A 21,860-nucleotide genomic window follows, 5' to 3' on the forward strand; every position below is an offset into this window, starting at 1 on the left:
ATATAGATTTTTCTTTTCCCACCTATTTCCATTATTTTTAAATGTATTTCCATCCATTGTTTTATCTCTGCCTTTTAGCCTATTTTGATCCCTTCCCCCCACCCCACCTCCACTCGGGCTATCTGTACCTTTATTATCACATTCCTTAGATAATTTCAACACCTCTTTGTCCTTTTGTCTATGACATCTTTTGGTTATCTCCACCTATCACTGGCCCTCTATCCAGCTCTACCTGTCCCACCCCCTCTTAAACCAGCTTATATTTCACCTCTTTTCTATTTTTTCTTAGTTTTGTCGAAGAGTCATACGGACTCGAAATGTGAGACCTGCTGAGTTTTTCCAGGTATTTTTGTTTTTGTTATTAATTAACCCCTTCTCATTGCACAACACTAAATCTAGGATAGCCTGTTCCCTAGTTGGTTCCTCAGTGTTCTGATCTAAAAAACACACACTCATATGATCTGTGCATTCAGATAAAGTGCCTTTAGATTCATCTTTTTAATATTTTTAAACATTTTTTTATACTATGGCCCTATTGCTGCTAGCCCTTGTTTCCTCTGCCTTCCACTTTTTCTCTCTACTTTTCTGTCTTTCATTTCTTTCTTTGTTTCCCTCTCTTGTGTCTCCATGCTCAGGTTCCCATCCCCCTGTCAATCTAGTTTAAACCTTCCCCCAAAGTACTAGCGAATACCCCTGCGAGGATATTGTTCCCATTCCTGCTGGGGCACAATCCGCCCAGCTTGTACAGGTCTCGTCTTCCCCAGAACTGGTCCCAATGCCTCAGGAATCTATATCCCTCCCTCCTACGCCATTTCTCCAGCCATGCATTCATCTGGTCTATTCTCCTATTCCTGATCTCGCTAGCATATGGCACCTGGAGTAATCCTGAGATTATTGCCTGTGAGGTCCTGACTTTTAATTTATTTCCTAGTTCCCTATATTCTTCTTACAGGGTCTCATCCCTCTTTTTATCTATGTCCTTGGTACCAATATGGACCACGACCTCTGGCTATTCACTCCCCCCAACCCTTCAGAATGTCCTAAAGCTACTCAGTGACATGCTTGACCCTGGCACCAGGAAGACAACATACCATCCTGATGTCATATCTGCAGCCACAGAAATGTCTATCTGTTCCCCTTATAATAGAATCCCCTATCACTATTGTTCTCCCACCCTTTTCTTCTTCCCCACCCCCCATGCAGCTAAGTCACTTGTGGTGCCACAGACTTGGCTTTTGCTGCATTCCGTTGAGAAACCATCTCCCCCAGCAGTATCCACTTGTAGAGATGCGCTGTGTCCTGCTGCATGCTCACTTGGCAAAGTGCAACAACTTGCAGGGAAGGGCAGAGAAAGGCTGGTTTAGCAAACTCCTCAAAGCTGGGTCTTCAGAGGCAGCAGATCAAGACAGCATTGGACCCTGCGATGGATTGGAATTTTACTGAAGGTTTCTTCATACTGAGCCAACTTTCATCAGGGCAATAAAATTTTAGCCAGCAACAACATCAGCAATGACAGTAAGTACTCACAGGTTAAAGCTCAGCAAACAGTTCCAGCGCTATTGATGAGTTCTTCAAAATACTTCCTCCAATTCTTGTGGCATCAAGATGGCAGCAGATACAGGCGTTTTATCAGGCCCGAGATGGAATGCGCCTGCCTCCGCACCCAACACCATTCCCACCACCGACTGAACCTACTGCTGACATGGGAGGTGGCAAGCTTGACTCCAGACTGTCCCTGACTCACCGCCATGAACTAGCATTGGTGGGCAATACCAGTTGGATGGCGGGGTCATGATGTCACAAAATCTCTCCATTCCCAACTGCCATATCCAAGATGCAAATCTGGTCCTTGATCTCTAAATTTCATTTCTGAGTGTGACATGTTAGTGTTTCTCGATACAAAACATTGCATTTATTCACAAGTTATCTTAAAGAATATTGAATATGGAAATATTGTGGCCTATCAGGGTAATCAAAATGTGGCAATAATAGGAATCATCTTCAGCCCCTGTCAAAAACTCTGTACACTTACTAACTTCTCTATTTCCCCATGCCCCCCCTCTGGTCCTCAGTACGATCCAAAGTCTTCACTTCCACTCTATGCGCTCCAATCCCGACATCAACTTCCGACTTCATATCCTATCCATCACACAAACTGCCTACCACCATTTCCATAACATTGCAAGCCTCTGACCACATCTCAGCCTATCCACGGCGGAAACTCTTAAACATGGCTCTGGTACCTCTGGACTTGAGTGCTGGTTGGCCTCATGCCTTTCATAAACTTTACACCATTCATATCCCACCCATTTGCCCATCGCCTATGCCTTCGTTGACCTATATTAACTCCCACTCCTCCCCTCAAATCTCAAATTTACAATTCTCATCCATCTGCCTACATTGCTTTCTGGCTCACCATCTACCCATTTCCATAGCTTTCTCCAGCTTTCACCCGCATAATTGCTCCCCCTCTGGCTTCTTAGGCCATCCTTCCCACACCCTCCCAACCTCTCTCTGACCTGCCTTTCACACCACAAAGCCCCACACTCCAGAATTCCTTCCCTAAACCCCTCTACCTCTTCACTTTCCTCTATTTATTTAAAACCCACCTTAAACCCTGCCTCACTGGTCAAGTTATTAGTCACCATTCTTAGGGCAGGATTTTCCAGCTCCGTTGCGGCTCTCCAAATTTTCCCGTCCCACCCACGATAATCCCACTGGTGTCGGGGCTGGAAAATCCCACCTTAATCTCTGCCTTTTAGCTCAGCATCTGTTTTTCCATGCCTCTATGAAGTGCCTTGGGACATTCTAATTAAAGGCGAGTTGCTGGTTTTATTATATGTTATCAACAAAGGATAACAGAATGCTAAAATATGTTGCAAGACAGTAAAACAAAGATGGTTTAAACTACGTTGCAAAGCACTGGTTTGAACCATGCTTTCTGGTACTTATAACAAATGTCTTAATGCAATGGCATAAAATTTCTTTGCTCACAATTTAATAAAGTGGTTACTCACTTATTTTAAATGATTTAGCACCTTAATTAAAATAGTTGACTAAGAATTTCAAACAAACCCACCCATGATTTTACTATATTACACAATGAACTTTCAAGGAAGAAGGAATTGACATTTAGAACCATAGAAAAGTTACGGTGCAGAAAGAGGCCATTCAACACATCATGCCTGTGACGGCCATTTTAATCCCACCTTCCATCACCTGGCTCGTAGCCTTGCAGGTTACAAGCACTTCAGATGCAGGTACCTTTTACTTCAGGTACCTTTTAAATAGGTTGAGTGTTTCAGCCTCAACCACCAATTTAGGCAGTGAATTCCACATGCCCACCACCCTCTGGGTGACATTTGAATCCCAAGCTGTGTTACTAATTTACAACATACTCCTTTATGTGTTATTGGTTGGTTGGAATGTACTAGTTAATCTTACGTCGCACTGCTCAAGGGCAGTACAGACTTTGCAAAACAATCGTGATAGTCACTAATCAACATTAGTCTTTAAAGATAAGTAGTCAGTTACTTCCAATGGGAAAATGGCCTAAAAAGGCAACTCCTTGAGGTCAATTACAGGCCAATTAATGTTTCTACTGAAGTTTCTCAATTTTGGCAGCTGCTTGGCTCTCAGCTAGTTCAAGAACGCAAGCAGGAATTGACTGGCCAGTTTTGGATACTTTTATCCTGAAGGCTGATCAGTTATGATTAGTTGGTGTTAAATACAAAATATAATATCTCAAGTGTTGAGGGACATGCCTCAAAACTTTTCTATGCTGTATTTATATACCTCACATCTGCATGCACTTTCAATCTGCACCATTGGGACCTCCTGTTGTCAAGATTTTCAATTAACTTATTCCTGCTATCAATTCCAATACAGAGTACAAAAGCAAAGAAGTTATGATGAACCACTATAAAACCCTGGTTTAGCCTCAGTTGGAGGACTGTGTCCAATTCTGAACACCATGCTTTAGTAAGGGTATAAAGGCTTTGGAGGCAGTATAGAAAAGATTTAAAAGAATGGGTCCGGGGATGAGCGATTTCAATTACGAGGATAAATTGGAGAGACTGGACTGTTCTCATAGGAGCAGAAAAGAGGAGATTTGAGAGAGGTGTTCAAAATCATGGGAGGTCTAGCAGAGTAGATAGGGAAAAACTGTTTCCATTGCTCGAAGTGGTCGAGAACCTGATTTAAAGTGATTGGCATAAGAACCAGAGACATGGAGAACCAGAGGAGACATGCTTTTTTATGCAGTAAGTGGTTAAGATCTGGAATGCAATGTCTAAGAGTATAATGAAGGAAGGTTCAATCATATCTTTCAAAAGGGAATTGGATAATTATCTGAAGAGAATAAAATTGTGGATAAGGAAGTGGGACAGCTGAATTGCTCTTGCAGAGATCCACCATGGACTCGACAGGTCAGATGGCCTCCATCTGTGTTTTGACCATTCTATAATATGCATTTATTTTGGGTTTTGCCTATATAAACTTACTCGCTGTAACTATGGCCTCCTATAGTGGTGGTAGTGATTCTTCTCACACATCACTCAGTCACGATTTGTCGAGATGTAAGGCCCTGGTGTCCGCTTTGGATTTTTTCACCCTCCCTTCTCTTCAAGTTTTAATCTGAAGATTTCATTCAGTTTTTAGCATAAGCTTTTATTTGAAAGGCAAAGATAATTTTTAAAACTTTAATTTTTTTTAGCCTTCAGGCTATCTTGTTCACTTTCCTTTATCCTTCATCAATCGTAGGCCTTTTCTGATACCTGATCAAACTATCAGTGCCTTTGTAGAGCCTCCTATTTGGTGTACTCACTGATCTATATTGGTTTCTTCTTAAACAATGCCTCAATTGTAAAATTTTTATCCACATTTTTAAATTTCTCCATCACTTCATCCCTCCTCATCTCTATAATCTCCACCAGCCACACAACTTTGCAAGATGTGCATTTCTTTCATTTTGGCCTCGCGACCACCACCGATTTTAATCAATCCAGCAATTTGTAGCCATGCCTCCAGTTGCCTGGACTCTAAGCTCTGGAATTCCCTCCCTACGTCTCTAGCTTGCTTTCCTCCTTTAAAGCATTGCTAAAACTTACCTCTTTTGGCCATCTCAAGGTATTCATGCCACAAGCTAACGTTGAGACAGCCTAGCTGGAAATTTCTAAGAAAAGAGATATTACAGATCAATTTCTTCTTCACAATATTAAACTGCAAATGCTGAGCAATTAATCAATCAAATTTTCTTGATCGGGATCTGTCTGGAAGCATATAATTACTATTAGCAGAGACAGGCTGTTCCTTGAAGCTAGCAGCTTCAATCCAGACAGGATATATGTATTTGCCTCACGCTCCTACTAGAGATCCCAACTCCAGTTGGACTTATTCCTGGAGGCGTGATCATGTAACATCCAATAAATAGTCATATAATATCCATCATGTGAACATTTGTTCACGTGACAACCTGCAGAACCATCCTGTTGAAAGGTTTAATTAAATCTCCATGAACTAAAAGCAGAGGCAATCAACATAAATTGACAAACAGATAAGGACAGCCAAAAATTTGGACATTGTTCTCTGCTGGGTTAGCTCAGCTGAGCAGACTGGTGCACTACAACTAGCCTCAACACTATGGGTTTTTTTCTGATAATCAGCTATGTCTTTATAAACTAAGGCCGAGATCACAAATTTTGATTAATCTTTGACAGGGGTAATACTGCTTCTCTCCCCCAGCCAGTGCAAGTGTGAACTGGGAGGCCCAAGGCTGGCTGAAATTGGGCCTTAAGTCTTATTAAGGTATTGTATCATGCCTCCACAGGCAGCTCACTCATTTCAAACAATTTTGGGTCACTTGCCTTGCTAGCAGGGCCTCTCAGTTAAATGCCAGGAAGGATGGAGGATAGAGGAGAGATGGAGAAGGGCCGCTCATTGTTGCGGAGCTGGGAGGAGCGATTAAACAAAACTAAATAGTTTTGGTGCTGTCGCTTGCTAGGCCACAATCCAACTGGAAAGCCCAAAAGGGAGAGCAGTCCAATTTCTCAAAGGAGACCAAAGCAGGCCTTAGGACCTTCATGAGCATGTGAAGTCCAACGGGGATTTTAGGCAACCACCTGCATGCCTATAAATTATCCAAAGCCAACCTGGCGTTAGATATTCTTCCAGCGTTCTTGGGGTACAGGGCACAGCTCTGTAAAATTGATCATTTTCTGGGTGCAGAATGGACGCAACCATGATCAGTTTCTGTACATTTATATTTTCTCTCATCTCCCTAATTCTAGGGAGTCTCTACCCCTCCTCAAAATGTTTCGGGACATTGATTATGTTATAATGCTGTATGAATGCAAGTTATTGTTGCTGTTGCGCATTGGAAAATGTGCAAGCCCACCCCACAGCAATGCTTACAATTCTCCGTCCTTTCCTTTCTATATCTAGCTTGTGCCCCACAAAGGCACTGCCTGTGAGGTAAAGAAATAAGATTGGTGTAGAGATTTATTCAACCCCTTCACTCTACAGAAACAAGGCTTTAGGCACATGTTGCTAGTCATGAAAGTTCTTCAGGGGTTATAATTGTATAGTTTATCGCCAACTCTTAATGTTCAGGCTTTTTTCGCTTAGCTGGACGTTTTGAATAAAGCAAAACATCCACAGAACATAGAATCATAGGATGTTTATAGTACAGGTTGCCCATCATGCCCATTGTGAATCCCTGCGAGAGTAACTCAGCTTGTCCCACTCCCTTGCACTTTCCCCATAGCTGTTTTTTTTTTTCTTCAGGTTCTTGATCCAATTCCTTTTTGAAACCCACAATTAAATTTGCCACCACCATAATCTCAGGTAATGCAATTCAGATCCCAACCACTCGGCCGCTGCATAAACATGTTTTTCCTCATGTTTCTGTTAGGTCTTTTGCCAATCATCTGAAATTGATGTCCTCTGCCATTCGACTCTTCCCCCAGCGGGAACAGTTTCTCTCTATCTACTCTGTCTAGACCACTCATGATTTTGAGCATCTTTATCAGATCTCCTCTCAACCTTTTCTCCCTAAGGGAAACAACCCCAGCTTCTCCAGTCTATCCACGTACCTTCATCCTTGGAATCATTCTCATAAATCTTTTCTGCACACACTCTTAAAGCCTTTACATCTCTCCACAAGTTCAGGGTCCAGAATACTCCAGTTGAGGCCAAACCAGTGATTGATTTATGAAGGCTCATCATAACCTCTTTGCTTTTGTACTCTATGCCCTTATTTATAAAGATCAAACTCATCAGTGCATCTCTAGCTGAATGCATTGCATTCTGAATAATTCAAAGCCTGCGCGATTTCAACAGAGAGGTATATATATTTTTATAACTGTAATATTTGTCATTGTGTCATTAAAATTATAGGGAAGATACATTCCAAGTGACTTTTGGCAGCTGGAGGTATGCTGAGTAGCTATTGGTAAAGTTAGGATTTACCTACTAATTACAGAGTAGTCTGCAGCTCTAAAGACACAAACCACCAATATTAAGTATTTTTCTCCTGGGCTACTAGCAACATTGTCTGGGGATAAATCCTCATTCCCAAGCAATGCCAGGGCAATTCAGGCAGATTGGAACCCTGGCCCCCACGCTCACAAAACTAATTCCAAGAAAGCAACAGTCAGAAACCAGTATAAATCAGTAATAAATAAGCATTGGTCCCGGTCAGTGGTGCACATTTGGTTTCATCTACAGGCGCTACTTGACAGAAGCAGAAACTATAGATTCCATTTTAGAAATACCAGAATTTTAACCTTACAATAAAAATATTAAAAAGTTAAATAAAAAATACAATGTAGAAATCTTAAAAAACTGTGAATCTCTGCTTCTGTCATAATTATTCACCATCAGTTTGATATAAACAGCGTCGTCAATTTAAACATTTGAAAAATAAACCTCATACTCACATTTATGTAAATGAAATTATAGTACAGGCCTGAGGAGATGGCCTGAATACAGTGGCTCTCTTTATTCAGTGACCACTTCAGCACATCCACCTGCTGGCAGAGGAACATGAAGAGATTATTGAACTGCAAGACACTAAAAATGTCAAGCTGAAGCATATGCAGACAACTCATGATACTGATTACACATAAAATAGTAATTAAGAACTTATTTGAAAGCCAGTACATTGAATACAAAATAGACATAGTTCACTGTGGTAAAGTTCCATAACAATCTTAAGACAAACTTTATGAAAATACAGCTTTGCATATTTTAGGAACCATTACATGTATTTTTGACATAAAAGCTTATTTTGAAAAATTACTCAGAAATGCCTGACCTGCTGATCAAAATCTCAATCACTGTACAATATTCCAGATGTGTGGAGGCTGGGAGCATTAAGTCATTTAGACTAATCCCACATTTCCAGAAGATGCTGTTAATTAATGGAGCATCTCTAAGCTCCTGCGACACATTCAGCCATTGAAGTTTTTTTGTTATTTAAATCATAGCATAATGCATAATTTCTAATTACTCATTCATAACGTTCATCTTCTACATTCTGGTCACTGAATATTATAAAGTAGATCCAGCTGCTGTTGAAGAAGCTATTATTTAAGTTGTAAAACGGTACCTACTCCTGAATACATTATCAGCAGTAAGGCACTTAACCTACATGGCTCACAAGATCACTGACCCTTCAGTGCGTAACTGTTATCCCAAAAATATACTTTGTTCATAAAATTTGTAAAGGTACAATATGTAACAGTTCAAATTTAACATTACATCAAGTGCAAATAAGATTAGTATGGGGCTGAATTTTACATGGCAGCACGGTCCCTGAAAGCCCCCACTAAAAAGTCTGTGGGGAGGCCATCCATGACCCCGATGGCTGCCCCGCAGCGATTTAATGCTGGGAGCAGCATTAAGGCGAGACTTCCACCCCTCTCTCAGGAGTAAGTCGTACCCTAGAAGGCTGCTGGCCAATCGGATGGCCAGCAACTCTGTAGAACCAACAGCACCAGCTGAGAGTAGCGGCCACTGCTGGAAATACAGGCAGTCCCACCACACTACAGAGCCCAGGTAAGTCTGGAGTCAGAGGGTGTCAGCAAGGGAATAAGGGGGGTGGGGGGCCAGGTTCAAGACACCGGGGGAGGGATAAAGGGAGGGGATGACCTTGAGGGTTGCTTCGGATGGACCCAGCAGGACTGCAAAGTCGGTTCTCCCCACTTTCCCGATATCAGCCCACGCAGCTAAAGCTGTCAGACTTCCCACATGGCATGACACGGGTAAAATACCAGTGGGGGCGGGATGGGGCTGTTAAATGGCCATTAATTAGCCAAAGAACCTCAACAGGCACAAGGGTGGGCCGGTTGTCTGACGCCTCCCCTGTACAATTTCAGACGGGTCAGGCGACGGGTGGGTAGGTGGCATCCTACCTAGGCGGCACAGGAAGGCCACTCACTGGATTTTATGTGCTACCCCCAGCCTTCAAAGTTGCTGGTGGGGTGTATAAGATCCAGCCCATACAGTATGTGGCATTTATAGATGCCTCGCTACATTTGCAATTACAAGTTATATGTACAGTATTCATTTCATGTCATACAGCCCAAGGGGTTTCCAGCACCTCGGTATACTGTGGCAGGAGAGCCTTAGATAGTAGCCTTTCCCCATCGAGCTATAATTGGCTTACAACTCCTTCCTATAGAAGAGTCACCTAGATAAGAGCCATTCAATTATAAAGCATGTACTGTATTTCTCTATCAATCCTGTTCCCAACACATTTTTTCCTAATCCACCGTCTGTAGTGGCCAACAATGAGTGATTAACTTGACCACAAAACTGCTCAAAGTTAACTTCATAAGGTATTTTTTTTTTAAAGGGCATTTGCAAACATGGACTTGGTCCATGATTATGCTCGGCAATGTACTGCAGTGGTTTGCCTTCTCCAGTATGGCTGACCAGGAAACACTCCTGTTCTTACCATCTGCCATATTGGAAGGATTTACAGGCTGATAATCAATCTGCCTGGCCATGTTATGAACACACCTTCAGTAGCCATCAAGTCTAGAAGTGAGACTTGAACCCAGAGCTTCTGGCCCAGAGATAGGGATGCTACCACTGTGCCACAAGACTTCCATAAGGTAGTTTATTAAGTCTCCTTGCAATTATTTTTGATTAAAATCATATGGGCAGAATTTTCTGCCTGTCAGGTGGTCGGGCCCGACCCAATCTCTGGCGGGCGGGGAGCTGATCCCCGCTGTAGAAGCGGGCCCTGCCGCCATTTTACGTGGGCGGGCCAATTAAGGCCCGCCCAGCATGACGTCCGGCGGGAAGCGCTATGCGCTTCCTGTGCGGGCGGGGGGGGGGGGGGGGGGGGGGGGATTCCCCAAAAGCGAGAGTGCACTCTTTCGCGCATGCACATGAAAGAGCGCACATCTCCCTGAGGCAAAGTGCTGCCTCAGGGAGATCGCTTACACTTTTAAAAATATGAAAAGTAGAGAAAAAAAAATTCCCTAACATGTCCCCCTCATGTGACAATGTAAATTAATGAGATGGGACATGTTCATAATTTACATAATAAGTTTATTAAGCTTTTTAAAACCCTACGTGAAACCTCATCCCGCCGGTGGATGAAGTTGCATGTTTTTTCTATTGCCTGCTGGGGCTCCTGGCCTGCCCGCCAACCTTAATTGTATAATTGATCCTGTCAATGGCCTCAATTGGCCATTGACATGTCGGCGGGCCCGCAGCTGTTTTTGCTGCGGGCCCGCCTTCCTGAAAATTTAAATGGGGCGGGATGACGTCGTGGGTTCCGCCCAACGTCATCCCGTGTCATTTTACACGTCGGTGAGCGGGCCCCGCCCCCTGCTCGCCAACAGCAAAATTCTGCCCTTTGTGTTCATCCCAAGTTAGATAAGCAGAGAGGAGGCAGGTAGCAATCTCTCCAGTGTGTTCAGAAGTACAATAACTCAACACAAGCTTTGCCACTTAGTCCAAAGTATCTGTATTCAAAATTAACTTTTCTCTTTTCTTTTCACAAAATAAAATGCAATTAAGTTGTTTTTTAAATTCATTCATGGGATGTGGGTGTCGCTGACTCGGCCAACATTTATTGCCTATCCCTAATTGCATTTATTTAATTCCTTTAATGTAGTAAAATGTTCCAAGACACTTCACACAACCATTACCATGCAAAATTTTAAACAGAGCCACATAATGAGTTATTAGGACAGCTGACCAAAAGCTTGGTCAAAAAAGTAGGTGTTTAAGGAGTGTCTTAAAGGAGGAAAGTGAGGTGGAGCAGTGTAGGGTGGGTGATTGCAGAGCTTAGGACCTAAACAATGGAATGCATGACCACTGGTGGTGGAACAATGACGAACACTTGGAAAAGATTATATCAAACTCTTCATGTTGTACATTACCGCACTCCTGACTTGTTATGAAGTTTAGAAAGAACTCAGACTACATATTACTTACAGCTGTAAAAAGTAACAGCTGCTTCCTCTCATTCCAACTGTATCCGGTCATTGGCCAGTGAGCAAGTTCCACACATTCATTTGAGTTTGCAGGTGGAGCTCTTGTTTTTCCAACTCAACAGCAATGCAAGTGACAGTATAACCAGCCCCAGCTGTCCCTTCCCAATCCTTTTTTTAAATTAACCTGATAACACACTGTTTGGTGTAATTCGAGCACTGAAAATGCAGAATCTTTCGTTTAGCTTGCCTAATTGACCAAGAAAGATAAACAGTTTTCTTTGTTTACTGAAGAAGGAGCTTTAAAATGGCTTGGAGGAATGAATTAATTGCTTCTCGAGTGATGAAACATTAGCAATCTGCCTCAAGGAGTCTGATCACTCAACACAATCTCATTTGCACATACCATTAGCACAAACAGGGTAACCAAATCAAGTTGCTTCTAATTATATCATGTAAATCATGGCCCTATTTGGAAACAAATTATCTAATACATGTTGATAAATTAGTTAGCTTACAGTAACTAGACATTTTTCAGAAGGGCATTAAATATGGACTTACAGTAGATTTTATAATAATCCTTTTCTGTTGAGTTTTATAAATCAAAGCTTAACCAGCCAATAATCTCTGTGTCCTCAGAACAATTTAGGTACAAGTTGGGTTACTATTTAAAATAAAGCCTGCAGAACCATAGAGATACTGAGTTACTGCTCTTAGTCATAAAGCAGATACAGAGAATGGTGGTGAGGAGTGGAAGAGGGGCCAATTGGAGGGAGAAGTAACACCTAGGTTGTTTCTGATATCTCCAAGTAGCTGCAAAGTCTCTCCTGTTCTTTCTCACTTATCCTGTATGGTTGAATAGCCCATCAGTGCTCACTGCCAATGGCTGCTCAGGTGAGGTATCAGAAGGGGACCATCACCCAGGGAATCCTACTTCAGCAAGGACAAAGAGGGTGGGACACTGCTGAAGGGATGAAAAAGATTCTTTGTAACTTACCAAGAGCTATGGGTAGATCTGTTTTCTGACCTATAAGGATCAGCATACATCATTTCTTTAGTTATGGCAAAGTCAATTGGTAACAATCATATTTTGATACAAATAGAACGTGCTTACAAAAATGTGCTGGTATGTTTTTTTCATTGAGCTGTATTTTAAGGCCTCCACCCACCAACTAGCACATTTGAAGTTGGGAGGGGGTGGGTGCGGAGGGGAGGGCTCATAAAATAAAGTGGGTGGATTTTTCACTGCCTCCCCATCCACCCCCGAACTATCTCCCATACTACAGTGGGCGGCCGGATGTCACTCAAGCCTGAGGCCTATTGGGGCCCTTAAGTCATGAATTAATGGCCTCATTCCGCCTTCGCCACTATTTTACATGCAGCAGGGAAAGGCAGAGGCAAGGCAGGTAGCCAGGCAGCTTTCACTGCATGGGCTGATATCGGGCAGAAAGGAGGGTACCTCCTTTGAGGGATCCCCTATGCCCATTGGAGACCCCCCTCAGGATCATAACCCCTCTTTAACCCTTCTACCACCTTGTATCTCAAAGCCAAACCCCTAGCCACCTCTTTCCCCCCTTGCTGGGGTCTGCCAGCTAGGCCAATCCAAAATCCCAGACCTACCTTTAAGTCCGGGCTCCATCATTTCTTTTTCCTGGGGACAACCTGTAGTCCCAGCTGTGGCTACCACTCGATCCTGGCACCACTGGGACTACAGAGCAGATAGTCAATCAGATTGGCCAGCTCTCTAGGGCGGGACTTCCTCCCAGATGGGGGATGAAAGTCCCACCCTGAAACAATTCAGGGCAGCTGCGTTTCAGGTGGTCGGGCTGACAACCGACTTTTTGGTCGGGAGGGACAGGGAATATGTGGCCTGTAAAATCCAACCCATTGAATTGTGGTCTGCAAGGTGAGTGATATTAGCACTGGAGATTAAACACCCTTTTCCTCTCAGTGTCGACATTAAATACTTCTAGATCAGATACAACATGGTTCACAGGAAGATGAAGCTGTACGCCGATGACATACTTTACGTCCAACCTCAGCCAACTCGGCAACAAGCTGATTTTATCCCATTACCACTCCAGCCATATCTATCGCCTCTTTGAATGAGATTGCCAAATTATGCTCATTTTTTTGGGGCAGGTTGTTGCCCAACAAGGAATAACTCTGCCATTTTTCCTTTTTCAATCAGAGACTTAATTTCATCAATCTGCCTGAATGTTGGCAATGGTTAGAGATGTTTATGCTCCACTGGAGCCTCCTCCCACTTTATTTCATCTCATTCTATTCCTTTCCCCCTCGTGTACTCATCTAGCTTCCACTTCAATGCATCTATGCTTTTTGCCTCAATCACATTCTCAATACCCTGAATAAAGAAGTTTCCCCTACGTTCCTTATTTGGATTTATTAGTGACTACATTATATTTGTAGCTACTAGTTCTGAATTCCCATCAAACCCCTTCATAACTTTAAAGATCTCTATCAGATGACTTCTCAATCTTCTCTTTTCTAAAGAACAGATCCCAGCCTGTTCAGTCTTTCCTTTTAGACCTGTATCATTCTTGCAAATCTTTTTGCACTTCCTCCAGTGTTTCTATATCCTTATGTGTCACATGGAACTCTGAGGAACTCTGCACAGTACTCCAAGTCAGGTTCCAGGACAGGGCAGTGCAAACCGTGCCAAATACCAGGACCCAAGGGCTGGGGGAGTCCAGGCTCGTTGCTCTAAATGGAGTTTCTTGTTGTACCCCAGTCTGAGAAGCCACAGGCAGAGCTGCAGACCTGAAAGACCTTTTTTAAAAAAAAAATCGGAACCTTCAGGCTGAGTTCTGATTTTTTTATATAGTCGGTCTCTCAGGTCAGTTTCACTGAGTTGCTGCTGCTGCTTCCAACCTTCAGGCAGCATCGTGGTTCCGAAGGTTTTTTTTTTAAAGTCTGCCAGAAAACCATGAAGCTGCCTGAAGGTAGCAGCAGTGCAGCAATTGAGAGTGTTCTTGCTTGAAAAATGCTAAGCCTATTTTAAAGCCAATAGGATGCTCTGTGTGGTGGGTGGGGGGGCGGGGGTGTTGAAGAAGGTGTTGGAGAGGTCGGGATAAGGGTTAGAGGTGTTGGAGGGATGGTGGGAGGTTGGCGGTGTTGAAGGGGTTTGGGGAGATCGGGGGTGGTAGGAGGTTGGGTGGGTGTTGGAGGTGTGGTGGGGTTGAGCGGCGGGGGAGGTGGAGGGTTGTTGGAGGATGGGGGAGGTTGCAGGTTGCTGGAGGGGTGAGGTAGGTTGGGTGTGTTGGAGGGGTGGGAGGGGAGGTTGGGGTGTTAGAGGGGTGAGTGGGAGGTTAGGGGAGGTTGGAGGGGTGGGTGGGAGGTTGGGGGTGTTGGCTGTTGGGTTTGGGAGTGGTTGTAGGTTGGGGTGGGGAGAGTTGGGGAGGTGAGGTGGCAGAGCTGGTGTAGGGAGAGGTTGGGGGTGTGGGTGCCACTCTTTGCTGTTGGTGTTTCTTATTTATCAATTACATTTTTCCACTTAGGCTGTAAATTAGGGGTGTGCAATACACTTGTATAACAGCTTCTAGGGGGAGGGGCATCAATCCAGTTCTTGGGCATCAATCCAGTTCTTGAGTTAAGGCCATGCTGAATTTATGTACCAAGTATCATTCTTTTCAGAAAAATTCAGATCATCAATTCAATCTACATTTTCCACAAGCTGCTGGAGATGTCTGATTGGGGATAGCATCATTAGTGTAAAAGGGGCAGACGTCATTTATGGTTTATTGTGAGTTGGTGCCAAAGAAGTCAGAATGGAAAGGTTGTATTAGCTACAGAATTTAATTGTTTTGTAAATGTAGTGATTTCTTTGTAGCCACTTTCCTAACATCAGTTGATTGCTCTGTGATTAATTATCCTTAGAGAATCAGCATGGGGCCTCCGATTTCACCATTGCCACAGTCACTCTGCCTACTGCATGCAGTTGTAATGAAAGAAAGACAAAACCTGCATTTGTACAACACCTTTCACGATGTCTCAAATTGTTTTACAGCCAATTAAATATCTTTGAGTTGTAGTCACTGGCATAATGTAGGCAATGTTACAAATGGCACAGCAAGCTCGAGGGGCCAAATGGCTTACTCATGCTCCTAATATGAATGTTTGTATGTCATTCTGGATGGATGAGGTGAGAGTCCAATTACATCCTTTCTAGGAATAAATTATATTGAATAATATCACGTGCCCAGGCAAGGGAAAATCTTACAAATCTTCTACAGAATGTAAAAGATCTTGCGCAGTTTATCTGGGTTGCAAGTATTGAATCTTTCCCCCAAATATGAACTTAGTGTCTCCGTGTTCATAAGGTGCAATGTGCAGGACATGTTAATGAGGGCTGAGGCAGTCACCGAAATCAGTGTTATCATCTGCACAGTGTTATAAATAACTAATAGGATAATTTCCTGTCAAATTAACAGTATTGCACGATTTTGATAAAGTAAAATTTATATTCTCTGGTTTAATAGTCGCACCTTTAGGATGCACACAAACTAACACTGCATTATATCGTTGCTGCTCTTAATATTAATGATCCATGCTGCATATATATTGGATGATATTTGTAACCAGATGTTAACAATTTTACTTGCAATTTTATGATTCATGAATTTATTAGTGAATCTTGAAAGGAGAAAAATAGCATACATGATTTATTTATTCATTGGATGTGGGCATTGCTGGCTAGGTCAGCATTTATTGCCCAACCCTAAATGCCCTTGTTCAGAGGGCATTTAAGAGTCAACCACATTGCTGTGGGCCCAGAGTCATACGTAAGCCAGATCAGGTGAGGATGGAAGATTTCCTTCCCTAAGGGACATTAGTGAACCAGATGATTTTTTATGACAATCAACAATGGTTTCATGGTCATCAGACTTTTAATTCCAGATTTTTTTTTATTGAATTCAAATTTCACTATTTGCCGTGGTGGGATTTGAACCCAGGTCCCCAAAGCATTCCCCTGGGTCTCTAGAATACCAGTCCAGTGACAATACCACTATAGTGGCAATACCACTACGCTACCACCTCCCGCAACATTAAAGTGAGGGGGAGGGGGAAATAAGGGGTCCAGAAAGAGGAGAAGCACCAGGGGCCATGATTTCTGTCCCTGGCCCTGCTCCCAGCGTGGCCTCACCAAGATTCTAGTTAAATTTAATAAAACTTGCCTGCTTTTGAACTCGATTCTTCTGGGAATGAATCTCAGTGCCTTGTTTACACTTATAATAGCTTCAGTGGGGAGGCTGTGGCATAGTGGTATTTTCACTGAGCTAATAATCCAGAGATCCAGGGAAATGTTCTGGTGACCCAGGTTCAAATCTCACCACGGTAAAACTTGAATTCAATAAAAATCTGTAATTGAAAGTCTAATGACCATGAAACCATTGTTGTAAAAACCCAGTTGGTTCTCAGAAGAAGGGTCATACTGACTCGAAACGTTAACTTTGTTTTTCTCTCTCCACAGCTGCTGTCAGACCTGCTGAGTGTTTCCAGCTTTTTCTGTTTTTGTTTCAGATTTCCAGCATCCACAGTATTTTGCTTTTATCATTTGGTTCACTAATGTTCTTACAGAAGGAAATCCGCTGTCCTCACCTGGTCTGGCCCACTTATGACTCCAGACCCATAGCAATGTGGTTGACTCTTAAATGCCCGTCTGAAATGACCTGGCAAGCCAGTCAGTTGTATCAAACCACTACAAAGTCTAAAAGGAATGAAACCGGATGGACCATCCAGCAACGACCTAGGATCTGGAAAAAACAATGGCAACTGCAAACTCAACCTTGTCAACCCTGCAAAGTATTCCTTATGAACATCTGGGGACTAGTGGAGAGCTAGTAATTTGGAGAGCTGTCACATAGACTAGTCAAGCAACAGTCTGCCATTGTCGTACTCACGGATTCATACCTTATAGATAATGATCCAGAAACACCATCACCATCCCTGGGTATGTCTTGTCCCACTGGCAGGACAGACCCAGCAGAGGTGGCGACACAGTGGTATACAGTGAAGAGGGAGCTGCCGTAGGAGTCCTGAACATTGATGCTGGACCCCATGAAGTCTCATGGCATCAGATCAAACATGGGCAAGGAACCCACCTGCTGATTACCATGTACCATGCACCCCCACCCCACCCCCCCACCCCGCTCCCCACCCCCCTCAACTGATGAATCAGTGTTCCTCCATGTTGAACACCACTTGGAGGAAGCACTAATGGTGGCACGGATGCAGGATTTACTCTGGGTGGGGGACTTTAATGTCCATCACCAAAAGTGGCTGGATAGCATCACTACGGACCAAGCTGGCCGAGTCCTAAAGGACATAGCTGCTAGACTGGGTCTGCGGCAGGTGGTGAGGGAACCAGCAAGAGGGAAAAACATACTTGACCTCATCCTCACCAATCTGCCTGCCACAGATGAATCTGTCCATGACAGTATCGGTAGAGGTGAACACCGCACAGTCCTTGTGGAGGCAAAGTCCCGTCTGCACATTGAGGATACCCTCTAGCGTGTTGCCTGGCACTACCACCATGCTAAATAGTAAAGATTTCAAACAGATCTAGCAACTCAAGACTGGGCATCCATGAGGGGCTGTGGGTCTCAGCAGCAGCAGAATTGTACTCAACTACAATCTGTAACCTCATGGTCCGGCATATCCCCCACTCTACCATTACCACCAAGCCAGGGAATGAACCCTGGTTCAATGAAGGGTGCAGGAGGGGATGCCAGAAGCAGCACCAAACATACCAAAAAATGAGGTGTCAACCTGGTGAAGCCTGAACACAGGACGACTTGCATGCCAAACAGCATAAGCAGAAAGCGATAGACAGAGCTAAGCGATTCCACAAACAACATTTCAGATCCAAGCTCTGCAATCCTGCCACATCCAATCTTGAATAGTGGTGGACAATTAAACAACTCACCGGAGGAGGAGGCTCCACAAATATCCTCCATCCTCAACAATTGGGGAGTGCAGCTAAATTCAAATGATAAGGCTGAAGAATTTAACAATCCTCAGCCAGAAGTGTTGAGTGGATGATCCAGCTTGGCCTCCTCCAGAGGTCCCCAGCATCACATGATGCCCGTCTTCAGCCAATTCGATTCACTCCATGTGATATCAAGAAACGGCTGAAGGCACTGGGTACTGCAGAAGACTTGTGCTCCTGAACTTGTGAACCTGAACCGCGCCCCTAGCCAAGGTGTTCCAGTACAGCTACAACAGACGTATCTATCCGGCTATGTGGAAAATTGCCCAGGTATGTCCAGTACACAAAAAACCAGGACAAAAGCAACCCAGACAATTACTATCCCGTCAGTCTACTCTCCATCGTCAGTGAAGTGATTCAAGTGCAGTATAGTCCAGGAAATTCATTGGAGGCAGAGGTTCAAATAATTATACCCCCCACCCCCCTCCCACTTTCCTCAACCACCTACTTACACAGAGGGTAGTCACTTCCATTCAATCTTTGTCCCTGGTTTCAAAAAATTGAACTGATTCATGTGCCTGCTACAAAATCCTTGCACATTATAGGGTTAGTGGCAAAAATATTGAATGTTACTTTGTTAGTTAATGGCACATGAGGTAACTCAGTTTTTTCAGGGCTATCAATCCAGACTAAGGTGTCTGGCTTCAATCAGAGTATAATCTTGCATTAAAGCCAGTAGATTGTGGTTTTTCAAAAAACTGATGTGTCTACTCGTTTGTAAGTCATGTCTTTAGGTTGTTTCCATAACAGAAGGTATGTTTATGTGGACAGATCATTAGCCCTAGTCACAACCCCATAGCAGTAGAACCATGGATTGTACTTAGGCTCCCAGGTTCTGATCTGTCTGGCCTGTGTGGCTCTAACAGGAGTTATTTCATCACTAGCATAGCTATCAGGGTCAAAGTAACACACATGCCTTCCCACCATGTCAATGTGTACTCACTGGAGTTGGAACAATATTTTGAGGAGGCCCTAAAAGATGAATTTTGGAAGGCAATTTTTTCCTTCATGTCTAGAGGTACAACTGCACAGACGTTCAGCTACTTCCAGTTCCTCAGCTTCCAGAATAAAGTTCGAAAGTAAGGATTGCCAACCTGTTCCACTTGGGGAGTCATCACATCTGTGTCCATCCTAGCACTGGCCAATGTGTTCACACACCAGCCTTCCATCATCAGCCACAGGACAGCAATCAGGAACAAAAGCCTGACTATTTTTTCCATTTCCAACCCAAGGGTGTAGTAATTATAGTTTGGATAAATGTAGGACTGTAGCTTTAAGAATAATCCCATGTTGTAAGATCACATGATCTGCGTAAACCAATGTGTTAGCAGCACAGGGAACCTCTAGGATGGAGATCTTCTTTAGTTATAGAGTTTGATGCACGCATGCGATTGCTGCTGTGTCTTGTAAATAAAGTTAAATGTTTCCACCAAGAAAAGTTGTCTGGAAGATCAACCCTATAACAACCTGGCGACCAGGATAAATCAGATTCAGTGCTGTACCTCACCCAGTGATTATGAGTATCTAAGATCATGAGAAAGGAAAGCAAATATACTCATCCGAAATGCCACAGTTTGGCGGAATCGATCCCTTTGAACCAGCCACAGATGATCGGTCTCAATATATAGAACATCTTGTGTTCTACTTTCAAGCCAACAAAATCACAGGGGAGGAAAAGAGAAGAGCGATTCTCCTGAGTATTTGTGGGGGCAAAACTTACAGTTTAATTCAAAGCTTTATGGCCTCAAGTGCCCCAGATTCAAAGACCTTCAGTGAATTAGTAGACCTCGTTAAGCGACATTTTCAAACCCAGCCCTCAGTCACAATGCAGAGGTTCAGGTTCAATTCACGGAATAGAGCCCCAGGGGAGACCATTTCTACCTATGCGGCGAAATTAAAACAACTAACGGAATATTGTGATTCCAGTGAAACCCGGAATGATATGCTCAGGGATCGTTTGGTCTGTGGCGTGCAAGAGGATACTATTCAGCAAAAATTGCTGGCTGAAGTGGATCTTAATTTTAAGAAAGTGTTCGAAATAGTGCTTGTGATGGAAAGCACTGCAAGGGATTCACAAGCACTTCAAGGTGCACAAAATGGCGCCATTTTCCTATTTGGGCGGGAATAATCAGCTGAAAGCAGCATGAAAAGCCAAGACTCCACCACAAAGCAGGAAACAGCCCCTGCTAACCGAAAAATGAAAGGAATCAGCTTAACAGCAAAGTCGAAAGCTAATTTTTATCAACGTGTAATCAATCATTCTTCTAGCAATTGGCAATTTTAAGAAGTAGTGTTATTTTTGCCACAGAAGTGGACACATGGTGAAACATTGCAAAGCGAGATTTCAACAGGCTTCCAGACAACAAACGAAGTCCAATAAAGTATTTAATTTAGAAGCGCCAGAAACAACCAATTCTGACATTTATTCCTTATTCAACATGAAAGTTGGGAAGACAGAGCCAATTATTGTAATATTGCAAGTGAATGGTAAACCCTTAAAAATGGAAGTAGATATGGGTGCTACTACCACTGTAATAGGAGCACACTTTCATATATTTAAATAAAGCTGATCAACAATTAAGTTTGGAACAAACAGCTGCCAAGTTGAAAACGTACACAGGCGAAGAAGTTCAGGTAAAAGGTATCACCAGAGTAACTGTTTGTTATAGACATCAAAAGGTACAACTGCCTATTTTACGGTATTAGAAGTCAGAGAACCAAGCCTCCTAGTTTGAGGGAAATTAACCTTGCTTGGCCAGTGAGATTTCAAAAAGAATCAGGAAGAGTTCCTGAGTTGAAAAGGGAACAAGGCAAGGTACTTCAGAAAGTGCCTGGAGAGTCCAAGATTGAAAAGGAGTGTGTAAGCATTCAGCAACCTGAAGAAATGAAGACTGTCTTAAACAATGACATGGAAGAAACTCAAGGAGGCTCTGCTGAATTACAGAATTCAAGATGAAGTGAGTGAGTGAGCTTCGCAAAGAAAAGGAAAACCTGTTGAAAGACCTTCACACACTACAAGAATCTCTCAGGTCAAAGTTTGTACTTCTGAAAAACTATGAAGAAAAACAGAAATAAGTTAGCATCTCTCTGAGCAAACGGAAGAACCAGTTGGCAGAGAAAAGGCAGCAATGTTCAAGTTTCCAGGAGGAAGCCAACAGATACAAGGAGGAGACAGAAGAACTGAAGAATCAGCTAAATAGCTAATGAGGCTTTGAAAGCAAAACTTTCCAAGATGCGAGTAGGTAATGAAGTTATGGGTCACTCAACTACCAAGCTAAGACAAGTTGAGATTTCACCTGAGAGAAGTTTGGCCAACATTAAAGTCAAAAAGAAGACCGAAACTAAACTCTGTGGTAAAAAGAAGACACATAGAAAGAGGATGCAGAATTACTGATGAGGCG

At 43.2% G+C, this 21,860-nt stretch overlaps 1 protein-coding gene across 1 annotated transcript in view; it reads right to left on the reverse strand.

Annotated features, from left to right (window-relative positions):
• crppa (CDP-L-ribitol pyrophosphorylase A) overlaps positions 1–21,860 on the reverse strand; it is a 487,012-nt gene that overhangs the window by 290,743 nt on the left and 174,409 nt on the right. The window contains exon 7 of the mRNA XM_078535079.1: positions 7,938–8,030. Coding sequence (XP_078391205.1) covers positions 7,938–8,030 — 93 coding nt within the window. The remainder of the gene's footprint in view (positions 1–7,937; positions 8,031–21,860) is intronic.

The sequence above is a fragment of the Cetorhinus maximus genome, chromosome 3, assembly GCF_964194155.1.
Source record: "Cetorhinus maximus chromosome 3, sCetMax3.hap1.1, whole genome shotgun sequence".
NCBI classification, from domain to species: domain Eukaryota; kingdom Metazoa; phylum Chordata; class Chondrichthyes; order Lamniformes; family Cetorhinidae; genus Cetorhinus; species Cetorhinus maximus.